General features: G+C 40.4%; 4 protein-coding genes across 4 annotated transcripts; 1 reads left to right on the top strand and 3 right to left on the bottom strand.

Moving 5' to 3' along the window:
• Window positions 1–242: 242 nt before the first annotated feature.
• LOC137282128 (putative nuclease HARBI1) lies at window positions 243–2,817 on the top strand. Its single transcript, XM_067813854.1, has 4 exons — window positions 243–973; window positions 1,730–1,930; window positions 2,163–2,297; window positions 2,589–2,817. Exons 1-4 carry the CDS (start codon window positions 414–416, stop codon window positions 2,815–2,817), a joined length of 1,125 nt encoding a protein of 374 aa, XP_067669955.1. The 5' UTR covers window positions 243–413.
• Window positions 2,818–3,889: 1,072 nt separating this feature from the next.
• Window positions 3,890–6,484, bottom strand: LOC137280709 (myb/SANT-like DNA-binding domain-containing protein 4). The gene is made up of 7 exons (XM_067811933.1): window positions 6,167–6,484; window positions 5,696–5,761; window positions 5,127–5,223; window positions 4,846–4,918; window positions 4,562–4,666; window positions 4,308–4,397; window positions 3,890–4,173 (listed from the first exon to the last, which is right to left on the bottom strand). The coding sequence occupies exons 1-7, from the start codon at window positions 6,334–6,336 to the stop codon at window positions 3,974–3,976; spliced, it is 801 nt and encodes a 266-aa protein (XP_067668034.1). The 5' UTR covers window positions 6,337–6,484; the 3' UTR covers window positions 3,890–3,973.
• A 7,348-nt stretch (window positions 6,485–13,832) lies between these two features.
• Window positions 13,833–14,597, bottom strand: LOC137282127 (type VI secretion system spike protein VgrG1b-like). Its single transcript, XM_067813853.1, has one exon. The coding sequence runs from the start codon at window positions 14,595–14,597 to the stop codon at window positions 13,833–13,835; it is 765 nt and encodes a 254-aa protein (XP_067669954.1).
• A 147-nt stretch (window positions 14,598–14,744) lies between these two features.
• Window positions 14,745–16,106, bottom strand: LOC137282126 (ice nucleation protein-like). The gene has a single exon (XM_067813851.1). It carries the CDS (start codon window positions 16,104–16,106, stop codon window positions 14,745–14,747), a length of 1,362 nt encoding a protein of 453 aa, XP_067669952.1.
• Window positions 16,107–16,391: the final 285 nt, after the last annotated feature.

The following is a 16,391-nucleotide window of genomic DNA, read 5'->3' as shown; positions in this document are numbered from 1 at the left end:
TGTCGTTGGTATATGAACCCTGCATCTCGTGATGTAGTTCTGTTTTAATTATGTGTCATAATTTCCTCATTAATCGTGAAACAGACAACAACAAAATGTCTGTTTACATCTCGCTGCACTCTCTGACCTCAGCCTGAGCCGAGGTTCGCCAGCTGGCGCGGCGCCAAATGCAGTGACGTCACACTGCTGATGACGTCACGGTGTTGTGGTCAAGGTACCGAAGTGGCCAGGGGCCCGTTTCACAAACCTCTCGTAAGCCTAAGATCTCGTAACTTTTCTCGTAGCACGATCTTACGATTTTATGGGCGTTTCACAAAACTCTCGTAGGCTTACGATACCTTAAATTTACGAGAAAAAATAAGGTAGCTATTTGCTCTCGTAAGTGAGCATTATTCTCGTAACTCAAGAACAAAATGGCGACTTACCTATTGCTAAAAGAGAAACTCAGCAAGAGAAGTATTAAAAAACAGCGTGTTTTTCGGGATCGGACATGTCTGCTGGACATCGTAAGTGACGACGATCTGTATATGAACTACAGAATGGACAGGGAATCTTGTTTTGAGCTGATTAATCTCGCTCGTCCCTACCTTCAGAGAGACACTAAGCGTTCCGTGCCGATTTCACCAGAAACCCAAGTGCTCGCGACGCTGCGATTTTTTTCAAAAGGAGGTTTCTACTCCGAGATCGGCCAACTGCATGGCATCAGCACTCCGAGTGTTTCTCGTATCCTCCATGCTACGACAGAGGCAATTTGTAACTCGTTGGACAATATCCACTTTCCGCTCGCTGTGAGTGAGCAGCGTTTCGTGAAAGAAGGTCTCCATCAAGTGGCAGGTTTCCCCAGGGTTCTCGGATGTATTGACGGCACCCTCATCCCAATTCAGGCTCCGACTGGTGACGATGAACCCGCTTACGTATGCCGGAAAGGTTACCATGCCATAAATACACAGGCTGTGTGCGATGGCAAACTCAGGTAAACTTTGATATTTTCTTTATGTGTAACACATTTCTTTAACTCTTGCTTCGATAACTGTCATATCTATCTCAAAACAAATTGGAGTAATTTCCCTTAGTTTTGGTTCATTTAAAAAAATGGATTTCCTAAAATGAAAAAAGATGTGAAACAAAAACACCAGTACTGATCAATCAACGTGTTTATGTCATAGGTATATGTCACATGCCCATAATTACACTCAACAGACATAAAAAACAATTTCAGAATATTCTTGGACACTAGTGCATTACAATTTGATAGAGTGTTAAATGCAAAAATGTATGTACTATTAAATATTATGGACAAAAATTACTTGATGCCAAAAAAGTAATAGTTACCTTCAAAAATAAGTGGTAAGTATACAATGATTTACAGTTGATGATAACATAAATATTGTTTATTGTTGGTACATAACAATAGCGCATTTTAAATGTAATGTAGAGGACTTGTTTATTATATTCTTAAGGTTGAATTACTGTAAATCCTGGTGAAAATATAAATTGTATTTTCACTGAGTGGAGTAACATGTTATTTCAGTTAGTAGAATATCACTTTTGTTCGTGACTTAATTTCTGATGTCATTTATAAACAATGATAGAAATGTACAAAATGGAGCATTTAGTTACTGTTGTCAAATAACATGTAGATTTCATTTTGTGGTATAACAAAGCTGGGCCACTCATGATCATATCAATTTTTTCATACCACAAGATGAAATATACATATTATCTGACATCATACACAAATTATCCTCAGTCTGTTTATTTTTTTTATAATCAAACAAAGTAACACATATGAATGTTTCTTTTCTAGATTCCTTAATGTGGTGAGCAGATGGCCTGGGGCAACTCATGATGCGACGGTGCTGTCCAACTCTGCCCTTGGACAACACTTGGAGAATACACCCATAGATGGATGGCTACTTGGAGACTCAGGGTCAGTGTCAATACATTAATTCTTACCTGATTACCATATGCTTAACACTCTAGATAGTTAGCATTAGTTTTCTTAATTATTAAAATGTAATTCGTACCCAAGCAATTCCAAATTTGTGTAATTAACATCATATAGATTTAACATAACCCCATTTGATGTCAGTTTGATTTCATTTTGATTTGACCTAAATTAGAAATACTATGTTCATTTTTCCATGAATGTTTTTCATTAGATATCCAAGTCGTTCATGGCTATTGACACCAATCCTAGAGGCACAGACATACCCTGAAGAGAGATACAATAACTGTCACAGCAAAACCAGAAATGTGATAGAAAGGGCCTTTGGTGTCTTGAAATCAAGATTCAGGTATGATGGCAAACCCTGTATGTTTAAGAAATAAACAAAAAATAAGTTGTGTCAGTCATGAACATACCAGTTGTGTCGTACCAATCAAGTGAAAATTAGATGATATGTAACAACATTGAGGAAATATACTCAATGTACATAACATTTGAAAGTATTTTACTTAATGTCAATAACATGAAAACAAATATCTATTTATTAATTTAAATTGTAATTATAATATGATTATATGATGTGTGACATTTAATTACACACACAGACATATGTTTATATAATTGGATTTCCTGTTTTCAGATGCCTACATAAGTCAACTGGCTGCCTTCCCTTCTCACCTGCTAAAAGCTCTAGAATTATCATGGCTTGTTTCAAACTGCATAATTTTTGCATCAGTAGACATATGCCTTGTGTTCTAGACGATGACATTGATGGTGATGAAAATGATGATAATAATTTTCCTGTGACTGCACCACAAAATGATGGACAAAGTGTCCGCAGGAATTTAATTAAGGATAGGTTTGCTTAAAAAGGAAGAGGAACTTTCATGTACAGTAAATGAGTCATGAATTGAACATTACCAAAGTCAAAAGAAAAAGGAACGAACTTTGCACTTTTACAAATGTAAAAAAATGTCATATGTACAGTGTAAGTAGTCACAGGAAAACAACAATCTAAAGATATATTACATGATACATATCCATTATCTCAGACCAAAACTTAGTGGGATTGGTTTAAGAGTGACATGAGATTATTCATGGGTGATTAATTCAGTATTAACACTTTTAAAACACAAATATTGATGTACATTAAGTTTATGGCTAAATAATCTGAACTTCCATACAATAAGCAGTAGATATGTTCATGTAATGTAACATGTGCAGCTTGGGTTCACGAACAGTCTTGTAAGCACAAGAATTGTTTGGAAATGATGAGGTGATTATACTTTGATTTAATACCAAATATCTTTCCATCTCTGTTTCAAAGATTTCATCAAACATATTATATATCCACAATATTGGTAGTGCCATACATATGAAACAACAGTATATGTGCACAAGATTTGAACATGAGACACATACTCACATCTGCACGGTCATCATGTTGTATAGCATTACTCAAAATACAGTAGTATTGCAGTTAATGTTCATGTTTAATTGCATAGTGCAATATGTAATACACCTGGGAAATACTTCCAATATCACTTTGTATGATGGAACCATATACTATTTTACTGAAACCAGGACATTTCCTAGAGAACAAGCTGTGTACATTTTCTCTACAATCTCTTTCAGTTATAGCCCCAAATTTCAGAAGCATGGTAATCTATTGTTGTCAGATATTTAAAAAATCATACTGTCATTAAAGAGCATTTCTTAATAAGCAAACAGGAGAGCAGACTTTTTCAGCTTGAGGGTCTATTATGTCACATGACTTTGAGTACACAAATCTTGATGAAAAAATACCACCTTAATGGCAAACCTCTGTTAACATCAAACTGCTGCTGTTTTACTTGATAGGTATGAACACACCCATTCCAGTAATGGCAATGGTTACATATACTAGCAATACTTATTCACTATTTATCTTTTATCTATTCATTATTTATCTTTTACATATTAATTATTTATCTTTTAAAACTTCTTTTTAATGTTTTTCCACTTAGTGTTCAGGGTTCAATCAATTCAAAACTTTATTACTGGGTCAATGCTTATAACTGATTCAAAATCTATTCTCCTTTTCTTCAATTCTAATTTTTCTCTTTCAATGACATTTCGCTCCTCCATAGCACGAGCTATTCTCTTCAACACCTCTAACTTCTCGTTTTCAACTTTGATAATACTGTGAAAGTCGTCATCATCAGATGTCACAGTGTCAACAGCCACTGTAAATAAGAAATGCCTGACATTAGTTATCCACACCAAAATTTACAGTTGAAAATGAACTACATTCAAATATTCAGTAGAAAAAAAGAATCATTTACATTAAATTAATAGAAGATGTATTATAACGACTTGCCTGTATGAGTTTTTCTTTTGGTATGCTTCAGTGGTGGCTTCACTGCAGTGTTGGGAGTTGAAACCGCACTGTGCAATGATGCTATGAAATCTGTTAACAAAATATAATGGTGATGATAAAATGTTACTTTGAAAAATGAGAGAGAGAGAGAGAGAGAGAGAGAGAGAGAGACAGAGAGAGAGAGAGAGAGAGAGAGAGAGAGAGAGATCCAGTTTACTTTGATTTGTCTATGACATACATGTAATTGAACAAACCTTCAGATGAGGAGGTTTCCACTGGGATATCAGGGACACGCTTGTTGCCAGTGTCCACTGAGTCCTCTGGTGGGGACTGCATGGTAGTGCATGAGTCTGTTGGACCTATAATGACATGAATTACATATGATGAAATATTCTCAAATTGAAATAAAGACAATCTTTTTGAATTAATTTCTCTGACTTCATATGAAAATAACTCAAATGGTTTATTAAAAGAAAATAAATTAATGTTGTTTCATTTTACATGATATTTACTATGCTTATGTTTAGCTACTTCTTACTTGTTTGGAAGTATTCAGATTCCATCCCACCTTCAATCCCCTCCAGCTGACAAGTAGGTATGAGACTTGCTACCTATTAAGAAAATTGTCATGGTTGATACATTGTACTGACTAAAAAGTATTTTCAGTGATCAAACAATATATTCACTAATAATTACTTCACACCATTAGGGTTGAAATTTAAAAACTTGGTCATTGTGAATTTAAATTGTTGTCTATAAAGAGAAAGTCTACAACAATTTTCAGCAACATTTTTGCTATACACTGAATTCTTCTCATACCCTCTCTTCAACTTCTGACAACTGTTGGGGACAAGGACCGCCACCAGTTTTCTTCATCTCTCTCCTTCTGGTCATCTCTTTTTTCTTGACTGAAGACCTGGGAAAATTTAATCATGTGTACATGATCATGATATATCAAAAATTAATTGACATGATTTATCATGCAAATTTAAAATAATTTGATAGTACCAGTATCTTGGACTTGCTGTTAATACATGTATGTTAAGTACTTGTAGCTGTAATTAATTGCAATGTTTATTTCCAATTTGAAGACATATATACATTATAACATTTACGTCAGCGTATCAAGTGAAATAACTGGTGGCAGTGTTCTTGTACATTAAATACAAATTACTTATATTTATTTGTTACCTAAATATCTTATGTTACAAATTGTAATGGAAATAATTAAGGACAATTGTCCTCAAACCTGGATCAAAATGTTATTGATGTTTATTTTTTCACTATGGCTAAGCAAATTATGACATGGAAAGGATTTGAATGTCCATAGTAAAGTTACAAGACATGCAGCGGTTCAGTCTTGAAAAGATCAATGGTTCGATCCTCACCTGAAATCAGTCCATTTTTTTCGGACCTCATCCCCATCCCTCTTGGTGTTGGCATTTGCATTGATCCTGTAAGGGATACATGTTCATAATACAACGACAGATGATATCCACTTCATGATGATATCATAATTAGTCTGAAATAATTTTGGAAATGTGAACGTTTTACATATATCTACATACCAAAAATTAAACAAATAATTTTCCGGCAACATCGCCATTTTGTATCTAGGGACGCCGGAACCTGTCACGCCCACTAATTTCGCTGTACATCGAGGTAGTCATTACTTGTTATGATGTTATATCGGACTAAGTATTTAATAATATACACTGATGATACGTGTTACAAATAAAGATGAAGTGCTGTGTTTCTCTAGTCGTTGTGTTTCTGGAATTTCACTTTATTTAATTGAACTGAAATCAGAGTCGAATATTGGATGAAGTTCACGAGCGAAAGACTCGGTCATCACTTACTTTTCTGCGATCTCATTCCAGAGACGCTTCTTGCCTGCAGCTGTGACTGCAGCTGACAATTTCCCAAAAAGGTAGTTGCTGTTTTGGGCAACTTCAGCTGTCAAAATGTCCAGTTCGAAGGACGAGAAATTACTTTTTCTCGCCCTTGCCTTTGCCTTGACGTCCTCCATTATAAGGCGGATTGTTGTCGTCTGTTCGCACAAAGGGACGTAACTCGCATTCCATGTTCTTTTCAGGTCTTCTCAGCAAAAGAGTTCGCGTTACGAGAGTTACAAGTTACCTTAAGTTTTCTCGTAGCAACGAGAGTAGTAAGATAGTTTCGTGAAACGCCCTTAGCATAGTATCGTAAGATGTATCGTAGGAGTTACGAGACCTTATATTTACGAGAGTTTTGTGAAACGGGCCCCAGGTGTTGTCTGTGCCTAGTGTTTCAGTGCTGCTTAGTGCCAGGGTTACGGTAGCACCTGTAGCAGAGCAGCACAGGGCGGATCAGGGTATCCTTGTTGTTAAATCACGCCGAGTACCTGGTTTGGATTCCCATGGATACGATGTGTGATGCCTATTACCGATGTTGAAGGCCGTGATACTGTTGGGATATTAATAAGGCCCGCGTAAAACTAAACTCATTAAAGTTGGTGGATTGTAAATAACTGTGTCTGGACCAGACAATGTAGTGACTGACATCATCAACACCGTTCTCTACAGTTGATATCCGTGAAGGTAGAACCCATGCTTGCCATAAATGGCGACTGCTTGTCGTAACTAACGAGACCAGCTGGTCAGGCTAACTGACTTGCTTGACATACTTCATCGGTTCCCATTTGAGCAGATCAATGCTCGTGCTGTTGATCACTAGATTGTCTGGTCCAGACTCGCTTATTTACAGACCGCCTGTGTCACACTTTCTGATATATTTGATGAAATTGGAACTATGGGCAGTGTCAAATTCATAGATGTTGATATCAATGTTCCTATCGATGATGTAATTTCAAATACACATACTTAACCTGCTTGACAAGTAGACATTGTCAAATGACCGCTTTTTTCTCAGCTTTCATCGTAGAACTTGGTGCGAAGGGTTTTTTATTTGGCACCTATAGGGAAACGAGTGAAATACTGTCTGATGACTTTTTTTAAAAAACTGGATTGGTATATTTATGTATATCGTTATGCATTTACATGTATAAAATAGCTTGTCCAAAATGACGGAGTTTGATTTTCCTCTTGGACGTCAAACGTCGACATACTGGTATACACATTCACAGTTAAAGATTAGGAACATCACTCCGCCGTGTTTTAACGCTAGGTCATTGCAACCCATGTTTATTATATAAATAATTTCTAAAAATACTCACAGACGCCGCCATCTTGATGGAACATTAATTGTTTAGCAACAATTTTCCTCTTCGACGTCTAACGTCCACAAAGACCACAGTCACGCACGCACGCACGCACACACATACACACGCACGCACGCACGCACACACGCACGCACGCACGCACGCACACACACACACACACTTTATTTTCGTAATGTGTTGTTCACAGTAACCAATATAAAAATCCATATTGTAACCGAACACGAAGTGTCACAAATTGTGAGCAATTAAAGAAAGCACGAGAAGGGTGTTCTATCCACCATGTAAACTATTTCTTATGCTTCCATACTGTCTTGATTGTGAAGATGTATTTTGACCAATGTTGCACCATTATCAACAGAGTACCACCATCACCATCACGTGCACTGCAGATTATCTTATATTAATTAGGTCATTCTCTACCAGCGGGTTATCGCCAAGGCTCGGAAATCACATAATTAATATAATATGGGAGAGGTGGTGTTGGGTGTTGTTTTTATTGCACATCTAAAAAGGCTAAAATGAAAACAGCAGTTTATGTGTGTGAAAATCTGCGACGTGGAGAATCCACATATACCAACGCGTGTGATATAGCTTCATTTCCAAGAATTTCATTGCATTATATATATAATTACCGCTATCTTAAACAGGCATTATACTGCGCGAGACTAAATAGTTCCATAGACAACAATGGAATTTTCTCAATAGGCTTCACTCTTCGTTAAACGGTAGTCCATATGTATTTTCTGTAATTGAATTTTGCATTAATCGCGCAGATCGATGCTCATGTTGTTGATCACTGAACTGTCTGGTCCAGACTGGATTATATACAGACCGCCGCCATACAGCTGGAATATTGCTGAGTGCGGCGTAAAACTCATCTCACTCATTCATTGTAGTTAAGCATTACAAACAATTGCAACATTGTGTTCTTTGTGTTTTCTACAAGTGTTTTTTCCAGATGTTTACATGGAATAATGATGCATACTAACCCTACTTCGTCTCTCACGTCATTAGTATCTACGTGAGATAAGCGCATGAATCTCCGTTCTGGCTGCATGTCTGAGAGCGATTGGACGTCGGTCAACCTGACCGTTGTTTTCTACGTTATTAGCCTGAACTGTCGGGAGTAGACCAGGCGTGTAGCAAGCCAATTTGATTCGTGAAAACTCGTTAGGTTGCAAAGCTTTATATTTAGATAGTGAGCCTCCCAAGGTTTTCAGCAGTAATCAGCCCATGTATTTTTTGTAATGGCAGCTACTCCCATGGAGGCACTACTTTACGGGAAACTTCATTTGTAGACGCTACAGTCATACTTGGGACAAGTTGGTATTTTTCTTACCCTATTGACTGCTTTTGCCATGGCTTTGTGTTCAACGCGTTTGGAGGTGTGTGTTACCACCTATCTGGATTTATTGTTGAAAGATGATTCTTTGGTTTGAAAACTCTCTGAAAAAAACATTATGTGTTTCATGGAACAAATAAGCGACAATATTATGTGGACGATGGCCGGCTCAATGGCGGACGTAGACGAGGCCTGGAAGTCGTCCACCATCACAGATAGCATGATAGATTCAAGTCGCTGTTTTTGGTCTGTGTTACAGGGGGGTAAGCGCAGTAGCTGGAACAGTAAAATAAATACACGCATGGTACGTGATTAGTGTTTAGACCTAACCGTTCTAGCTCTGTGTTTCATTTATGTGCATACCCCTTGTAACACAAACCAATAATAGCGAGTTGATTCTATGATCTTTTCTTAGAGAATTTTTATCCTAAGCTAACTAAAATTCTGCGATTTAAATGTTCAGTTGGCAAGGTAAAATTATGAAGATTCGCAATCTTAATTTCACTTTTTTCGATTGACTTTTTGGTTTAGAGTGAAATTCATGGGTACGGCTCCACTGCCAACAGACCATATTTGAAGGACTTCCAAAGTGTTATGCACAATGAATGACAGTACAGATTCTTCATACGATACAACTGGAATACAAATCACACATCTAAAAAATAAACTCAATAAAGTGTTGGTATTCCGGTAAACAAAAACATTTATTGGCTGACGATTGTTGACAGCACAATACATACAATAAGACCATTTATATCACACTGTGACCACACTGCGACCTTATACCAAACTCTTACAACGGAACATATCATCAAGAACGGGCAGGCAACTCTAATCATAGTTCTTCAACTTAATCTTTGCAGGTAAAATACTGTAGCCTTATTTCAAGATGCGAGTTCATATCCACACTAACACCACCGTTACATCGAGTTTGCGACCTCACTGCGACAGGTTTCTGCCTCTCTGTTGCATTCGCTCGCACTGAGATCGTCGTATGATCTTGGGAAGCTCAGCAAACTCGCCGACACGATCTCCCTCACTAGCACTCGCTCGCCCTATGTCGCAGGGGAATCTGCGGGCGTATGAAACGGTTCCATACACTCACACAACTTCTGCGACAGTTACGGAAGACATTGTCGTCCCACTGGACTGCACTTATAATAATACATTTCCATAGTCCTCTAGTCGCAAGTCAGTCGCAGAAACTGTCGCTTTGGTCTCAACCCAGTATAGACCAAAGCTATCGTACCACAGTATGACAATACTGACGTACCACAGTATGACCATATTGTTGTACCACAGTATGACCATTTTGACGCACCACAGTATGACCATATTGACGTACCACAGTGTGACCATATTGACGTACCACAGTATGACCATACTGACGTACCACAGTATGACCATATTGTCGCACCGCAGTATGACCATATTGACGTACCGCAGTATGACCATACTGACGTACCACAGTATGACCATATTGTCGTACCACAGTATGACCATATTGACGTACCACAGTATGACCATATTGTCGTACCACAGTATGACCATTTTGACGCACCACAGTATGACCATACTGACGTACCACAGTGTGACCATATTGACGTACCACAGTATGACCATACTGACGTACCACAGTATGACCATATTGTCGTACCACAGTATGACCATATTGTCGTACCACAGTATGACCATATTGACGTACCACAGTATGACCATTTTGACGTACCACAGTATGACCATATTGTCGTACCACAGTATGACCATATTGCGACGACTAGACGACCGATCACATCCCCCTCAACTCGGTCTCAACTCGCTCGTCCAAGAAATGACCCGTGAACAATTTGTGGTCGAAGTGGGATCGCACAGCTGGCCTGGTGTAATCAGAAGTCAAAAAGTGTCACAATCGGTCGCAAAAACTCCAGCTGAGATCAAACTGGCCGCAGTGATCGCGTTGAGCCCTATACCGATCGCGACTTGGTGGAACGGGAACCTGAGCGCTTTAAATGTTTGTGACCCATATAAACTAAGCCATAATTGATAAACTGACCGCAGAAAAAACAACCAAACAAAAAGGAACAACAAACAATCCTCATTGAAAAGGAAGAATGTCTTAGAGATCCACAACAACGGAAGATGTGCCAGATCTACAACAATAAAGGATCTGACAGATCTACGACAATGCAGGATGTGATTGATCCACAGCAATGGATAATGCCACAGATCAATAACAATGGAGGATGTACCAGGTCCACAGCAAAGCAATATGTAACAGATGCATAACAATGGGGAATGTGACAGATTCACAAGAACTCAAGATGTGACAGATCCACAGCAAAGGAGGATGTGACAGATCTACAGTAATGTAAGATTTGACAGATTCACAACAATGGAGGATCTGACAGATTCACAACAATGGAGGATCTGACAGATTCACAACAATGGAGGATCTGACAGATTCACAACAATGGAGGATCTAACAGATTCACAACAACTGACGATATGACAGAGCAACTACAATGGAGGATGTAACAGTTTTACATCAATGCAGGATTTAACAGATCCATAATAATGGATGATGTGACAGGTCCACAACAACAGAGAATGTAACGGCGATTTCCTTACGTTTGATTTTCTAAGAGAACATGTCTGAATCTGTATTGTTCTTCTATCCCAGCCGTGCCACCTGTTCATGATCAATGTTCACGATGTCAACCACTTGGCTGCCCTTTACTGCACTGCATACAGGTGGAAGGTTGCTGAGAGCAGTGTTTGAAATACACACTGGAACAATGTTACGGTCACTGTATGTCCCAGTCAACCATCACCAAGGGTCATAAGCTGCCTTCCTTTCGGTATTTGATTTGTGTAACGTGAACACTACACAGTGCGTGTCTCGGAGCTCCATGAGAACCTTGCATATGACCATCACAAGACACGGGCCATTTCAGTTTCTGTACAACCTTCACGGATGTGGAGTGACTGATAAACCGGTATATTCGGAAGAATGAGTGAGTGAGGGAATGTCGTTTTACGCCGCCGCTGACCGTATTGCAGCTTGATCTGTCACAAGTGACCCGCACTAAACAAACCAGTGACTGATAGCTTGAACAAGGAACTTTTTACACAATGGCATGATGTAAACCTGGACACGTATTATCAGGGTATGTGACAGGGAATGTCAAGTCAAGGCATCAAAGTGTCAGGACAGCGACACATACTGTCAGTGCAAAATGACACGCAATGCCAGAGCACAGTGACACGTGAAGTAAGGACAAAGGGGCATGTACTGACACTCACTAAGCCAAGCCGCGTAAATACACGGTATCTATGTCGTTGACCAGTAATATACGGTACTGATTCCGGAACGGCACAAAATATACATAATGGAGTAAAACTTGTGTGTTGTGGAATGAGCTTTTGCAGGAGTAAATGGATACCAGGATACCAGGATACCAAGATGCCAGTGTAGCAGGATGTCAGATACCAAGATACCATGATACCAGGTTACCAGGATACCAGGGTACAAAGATAACATGATACCAGCATACAATGGTACCAGGATATCAGGATACCAGAATACCAGGGCCCTTATTCTTGAAACGTTCGTAGCCCTAAGAATTCTTAACTTCAATCGTAGCCAATGTGTTAAGAATGGGCTTAAGAATTTCGTAGGGCTACGAACGCTTCGAGAACAGCTAGTCAGGTTACAAGGATGCCATGATGCAAGGACTTATCATGGAAGCTGATGTGAAACCGATAGGATTCACCTGTGAATAGATTGACTCCGGTATTTACACATGCAGGAGGAGGTATCTCATATTTTGTTGCTTAACTTCGCTCTTTCCAATATTCCAGGTATATGGAGGTTTTCTGTAAGTAATTGAGTTCGGACCAGACAATCCAGTGATCAACCCATGAGCATTGACTACGTAAATGGGATACCATGACACGCGTCAGCCATTTCAGGAAGTCTGGCCTGACGATACCGTAAATCGCGGCTTATTACGACAAGCACTGATTTGCTGAAGAGCAGTTGTGACCCGCATCTTCAAGGCAAGGGAGGTATCTCAACAGAATGGCCATCAATTTGGGTCACTAAGCAGTACACATTATCAATATAGTACCGGCTAGCACTTGTCTTATTCCATTAGCACTCCGTGGGTAAACAAAACGTAGAAATCATGTGGGTCCTATATCGTGTGGTCCAGTCAAGAGCAGTACTGGTATTGGAAGGTGGATAGGGGGAACTCAGGTACATTGACTGTTTTAATCTCTCATTTGTAACTGACTTAATCTATGACGATACGTTAGCTGTTTTAATCTCTCAGTTGTAACTGACTTGATCTGTCTCTAACGATACGTTAGTTGTTGTAATCTCTCATTTGTAACTGACTTAATCTGTCTCTGACGATACATTGACTGTTTTAATCTGCTGTGTGGCTAACGTGGTATATTACTGACGGTGTGTTAACTTTTATTGACAACTGTTTGTTTTCTTCTGTATTGTGTGGGCAACTGGGGAAAACACAACTGCGTCTTTCGAAAGAATTCAAAAATAGGGAAACTGTCTGAAAAAATACTATTTTAAGATACACATTAAACTTTATTCTTCCTGTTTTTTTCTGTTTAGGATATTTTTAACTCGAGTGCACTTCCGTTGTAAGACGTGTCACTATCTCTGCACATCTCTCCCACTTATGCACATTCACCTGCTGTTAATTAACTTCATGATTTCACTGGTGTCCAAAACCTGTGTTATACAGCAAAGCCTTGTACCTTTATCAGCTTCAAGACGATTACATACTAATCTTGTCAACGCACGCAGAGTCACGTACGAAAATATTAGCGATTATGTGACAATACCTATATTCTACATCTCATGGCTATGAGCAGTGTGAGGACTGTTACGCCCTCACTCATGATTCATAAAGAGGTGGAGCTACATGAGGCTTTCCCCTCAAGAATGTGACCTCTGACATGTTGGTGACGATGCTAGCGGACACTTCCTTCGGTGGCACCCATCCCGGATGTTACCCAGGCTGAGAGTCATGATGTTACCCAGACTGAGCGTCATGATGCTACCCAGACTGAGTGTCATGATGTTATCCAGACTGAGTGCCATGATGTTACCCAGGCTGAGCGTCATGATGTTACCCAGACTGAGCGTCATGATGTTACCCAGGCTGAGTGGCATGATGTTACCCAGACTGAGTGCCATGATGTTACCCAGACTGAGTGCCATGATGTTACCCAGACTGAGCGTCATGATGTTACCCAGACTGAGCGTCATGATGTTACCCAGGCTGAGCGTCATGATGTTACCGAAACTGAGCGTCATGATGTTACCCAGACTGAGCGTCATGATGTTACCCAGACTGAGTGCCATGATGTTACCCAGACTGAGCATCATGATGTTACCCAGACTGAGTGTCATGATGTTACCCAGACTGAGTGCCATGATGTTACCCAGACTGAGTGCCATGATGTTACCCAGACTGAGTGCCATGATGTTACCCAGGCTGAGTGTCATGATGTTACCCAAACTGAGCGTCATGATGGTACCCAGACTGAGTGTCATGATGTTACCCAAACTGAGCGTCATGATGTTACCCAGACTGAGTGTCATGATGTTACCCAGGCTGAGTGTCATGATGTTACCCAGGCTGAGTGCCATGATGTTACCCAGACTGAGCGTCATGATGTTACCCAGACTGAGCGCCATGATGTTACCCAGACTGAGTGTCATGATGTTCCCAGACTGAGTGTCATGATGTTACCCAGGCTGAGTGCCATGATGTTGCCCAGACTGAGCGTCATGATGGTACCAACAGTGAGCGTCATGATGTTACCCAGACTGAGTGCCATGATGTTACCCAGGCTGTGTCATGATGTTACCCAGACTGAGCGTCATGATGTTACCCAAACTGAGCGTCACGATGTTACCCAGACTGAGTGTCATGATGTTACCCAGACTGAGCGTCATGATGTTACCCAGGCTGAGTGCCATGATGTTACCCAGACTGAGCGTCATGATGTTACCCAGACTGAGCGCCATGATGTTACCCAGACTGAGTGTCATGATGTTACCCAGACTGAGCGTCATGATGTTACCCAGACTGAGCGTCATGATGTTACCCAGACTGAGTGCCATGATGTTACCCAGGCTGAGTGTCATGATGTTACCCAGACTGAGCGCCATGATGTTACGCAGACTGAATGCCATGATGTTACCCAGGCTGAGTGTCATGATGTTACCCAGACTGAGTGCCATGATGTTACCCAGACTGTGTGTCATGATGTTACCCAGGCTGAGTATCATGATGTTACCCAGACTGAGTGCCATGATGTCACCCAGACTGAGTGTCATGATGTTACCCAGACTGAGCGCCATGATGTTACCCAGACTGAGTGCCATGATGTTACCCAGGCTGAGCGTCATGATGTTACCCATGCTGAGTGTCATGATGTTACCCAGGCTGAGAGTCATCATGCTACCCAGACTGAGCGTCATGATGTTACCCAGACTGAGCGCCATGATGTTACCCAGACTGAGTGTCATGATGTTACCCAGACTGAGCGTCATGATGTTACCCAGACTGAGCGTCATGATGTTACCCAGACTGAGTGCCATGATGTTACCCAGGCTGAGTGTCATGATGTTACTCAGACTGAGCGCCATGATGTTACGCAGACTGAATGCCATGATGTTACCCAGGCTGAGTGTCATGATGTTACCCAGACTGAGTGCCATGATGTTACCCAGACTTTGTGTCATGATGTTACCCAGGCTGAGTATCATGATGTTACCCAGACTGAGTGCCATGATGTCACCCAGACTGAGTGTCATGATGTTACCCAGACTGAGCGCCATGATGTTACCCAGACTGAGTGCCATGATGTTACCCAGGCTGAGTGTCATGATGTTACCCAGACTGAGTGCCATGATGTTACCCAGACTGTGTGTCATGATGTTACCCAGGCTGAGTATCATGATGTTACCCAGACTGAGTGCCATGATGTCACCCAGACTGAGTGTCATGATGTTACCCAGACTGAGCGCCATGATGTTACCCAGACTGAGTGCCATGATGTTACCCAGGCTGAGCGTCATGATGTTACCCATGCTGAGTGTCATGATGTTACCCAGGCTGAGAGTCATGATGTTACCCAGACTGAGCGTCATGATGTTGCCCAGACTGAGCGTCATGATGTTACCCAGACTGAGTGCCATGATGACAGTATGAGGTGTCAGGCCCAAAATACGGTATTCCAATTGATTGACAGTATCCACTGCATGCATTAGATTCAGTGTTAAAGTTCACGTTGTTGCACGACGTAGGTTGAACACTTTGTACAGGAACATAGCTGTAGCTGGGATTGTTTTCACATCACAAGATTGCATGGGTTGAGCCAATTTATGAAACATTGGACTCTTAAAGAAAAACTGGTTGGTGCATGTTTTCCGTAGATGATGTTACTTGAGACAACACAGGGTAACATGGTGTTCATCTTGGAT

The sequence above is a fragment of the Haliotis asinina genome, chromosome 4, assembly GCF_037392515.1.
Source record: "Haliotis asinina isolate JCU_RB_2024 chromosome 4, JCU_Hal_asi_v2, whole genome shotgun sequence".
Lineage (NCBI taxonomy): Eukaryota > Metazoa > Mollusca > Gastropoda > Lepetellida > Haliotidae > Haliotis > Haliotis asinina.
This window is presented reverse-complemented; position numbering and strand designations above follow the sequence as displayed.

What these genes read in the sequence shown, in the direction of transcription:
- LOC137282128 (XM_067813854.1), top strand. Translation starts at nt 414, where the DNA reads ATGGCGACTTACCTATTGCTAAAAGAGAAACTCAGCAAGAGAAGTATT. An exon ending in GTGTGCGATGGCAAACTCAG is followed by an intron (nt 974 to 1,729) that starts GTAAACTTTGAT and finishes TATTATCTGACA; the next exon opens with TCATACACAAATTATCCTCA. An exon ending in GTCTTGAAATCAAGATTCAG is followed by an intron (nt 2,298 to 2,588) that starts GTATGATGGCAA and finishes TCCTGTTTTCAG; the next exon opens with ATGCCTACATAAGTCAACTG.
- LOC137282127 (XM_067813853.1), bottom strand. Translation starts at nt 14,597, where the DNA reads ATGGCGCTCAGTCTGGGTAACATCATGACGCTCAGTCTGGGTAACATC.
- LOC137280709 (XM_067811933.1), bottom strand. Translation starts at nt 6,336, where the DNA reads ATGGAGGACGTCAAGGCAAAGGCAAGGGCGAGAAAAAGTAATTTCTCG. An exon ending in TGGAATGAGATCGCAGAAAA is followed by an intron (nt 5,762 to 6,166) that starts GTAAGTGATGAC and finishes TATCCCTTACAG; the next exon opens with GATCAATGCAAATGCCAACA. An exon ending in CAAAAGAAAAACTCATACAG is followed by an intron (nt 4,174 to 4,307) that starts GCAAGTCGTTAT and finishes TCTTATTTACAG; the next exon opens with TGGCTGTTGACACTGTGACA.
- LOC137282126 (XM_067813851.1), bottom strand. Translation starts at nt 16,106, where the DNA reads ATGGCACTCAGTCTGGGTAACATCATGACGCTCAGTCTGGGCAACATC.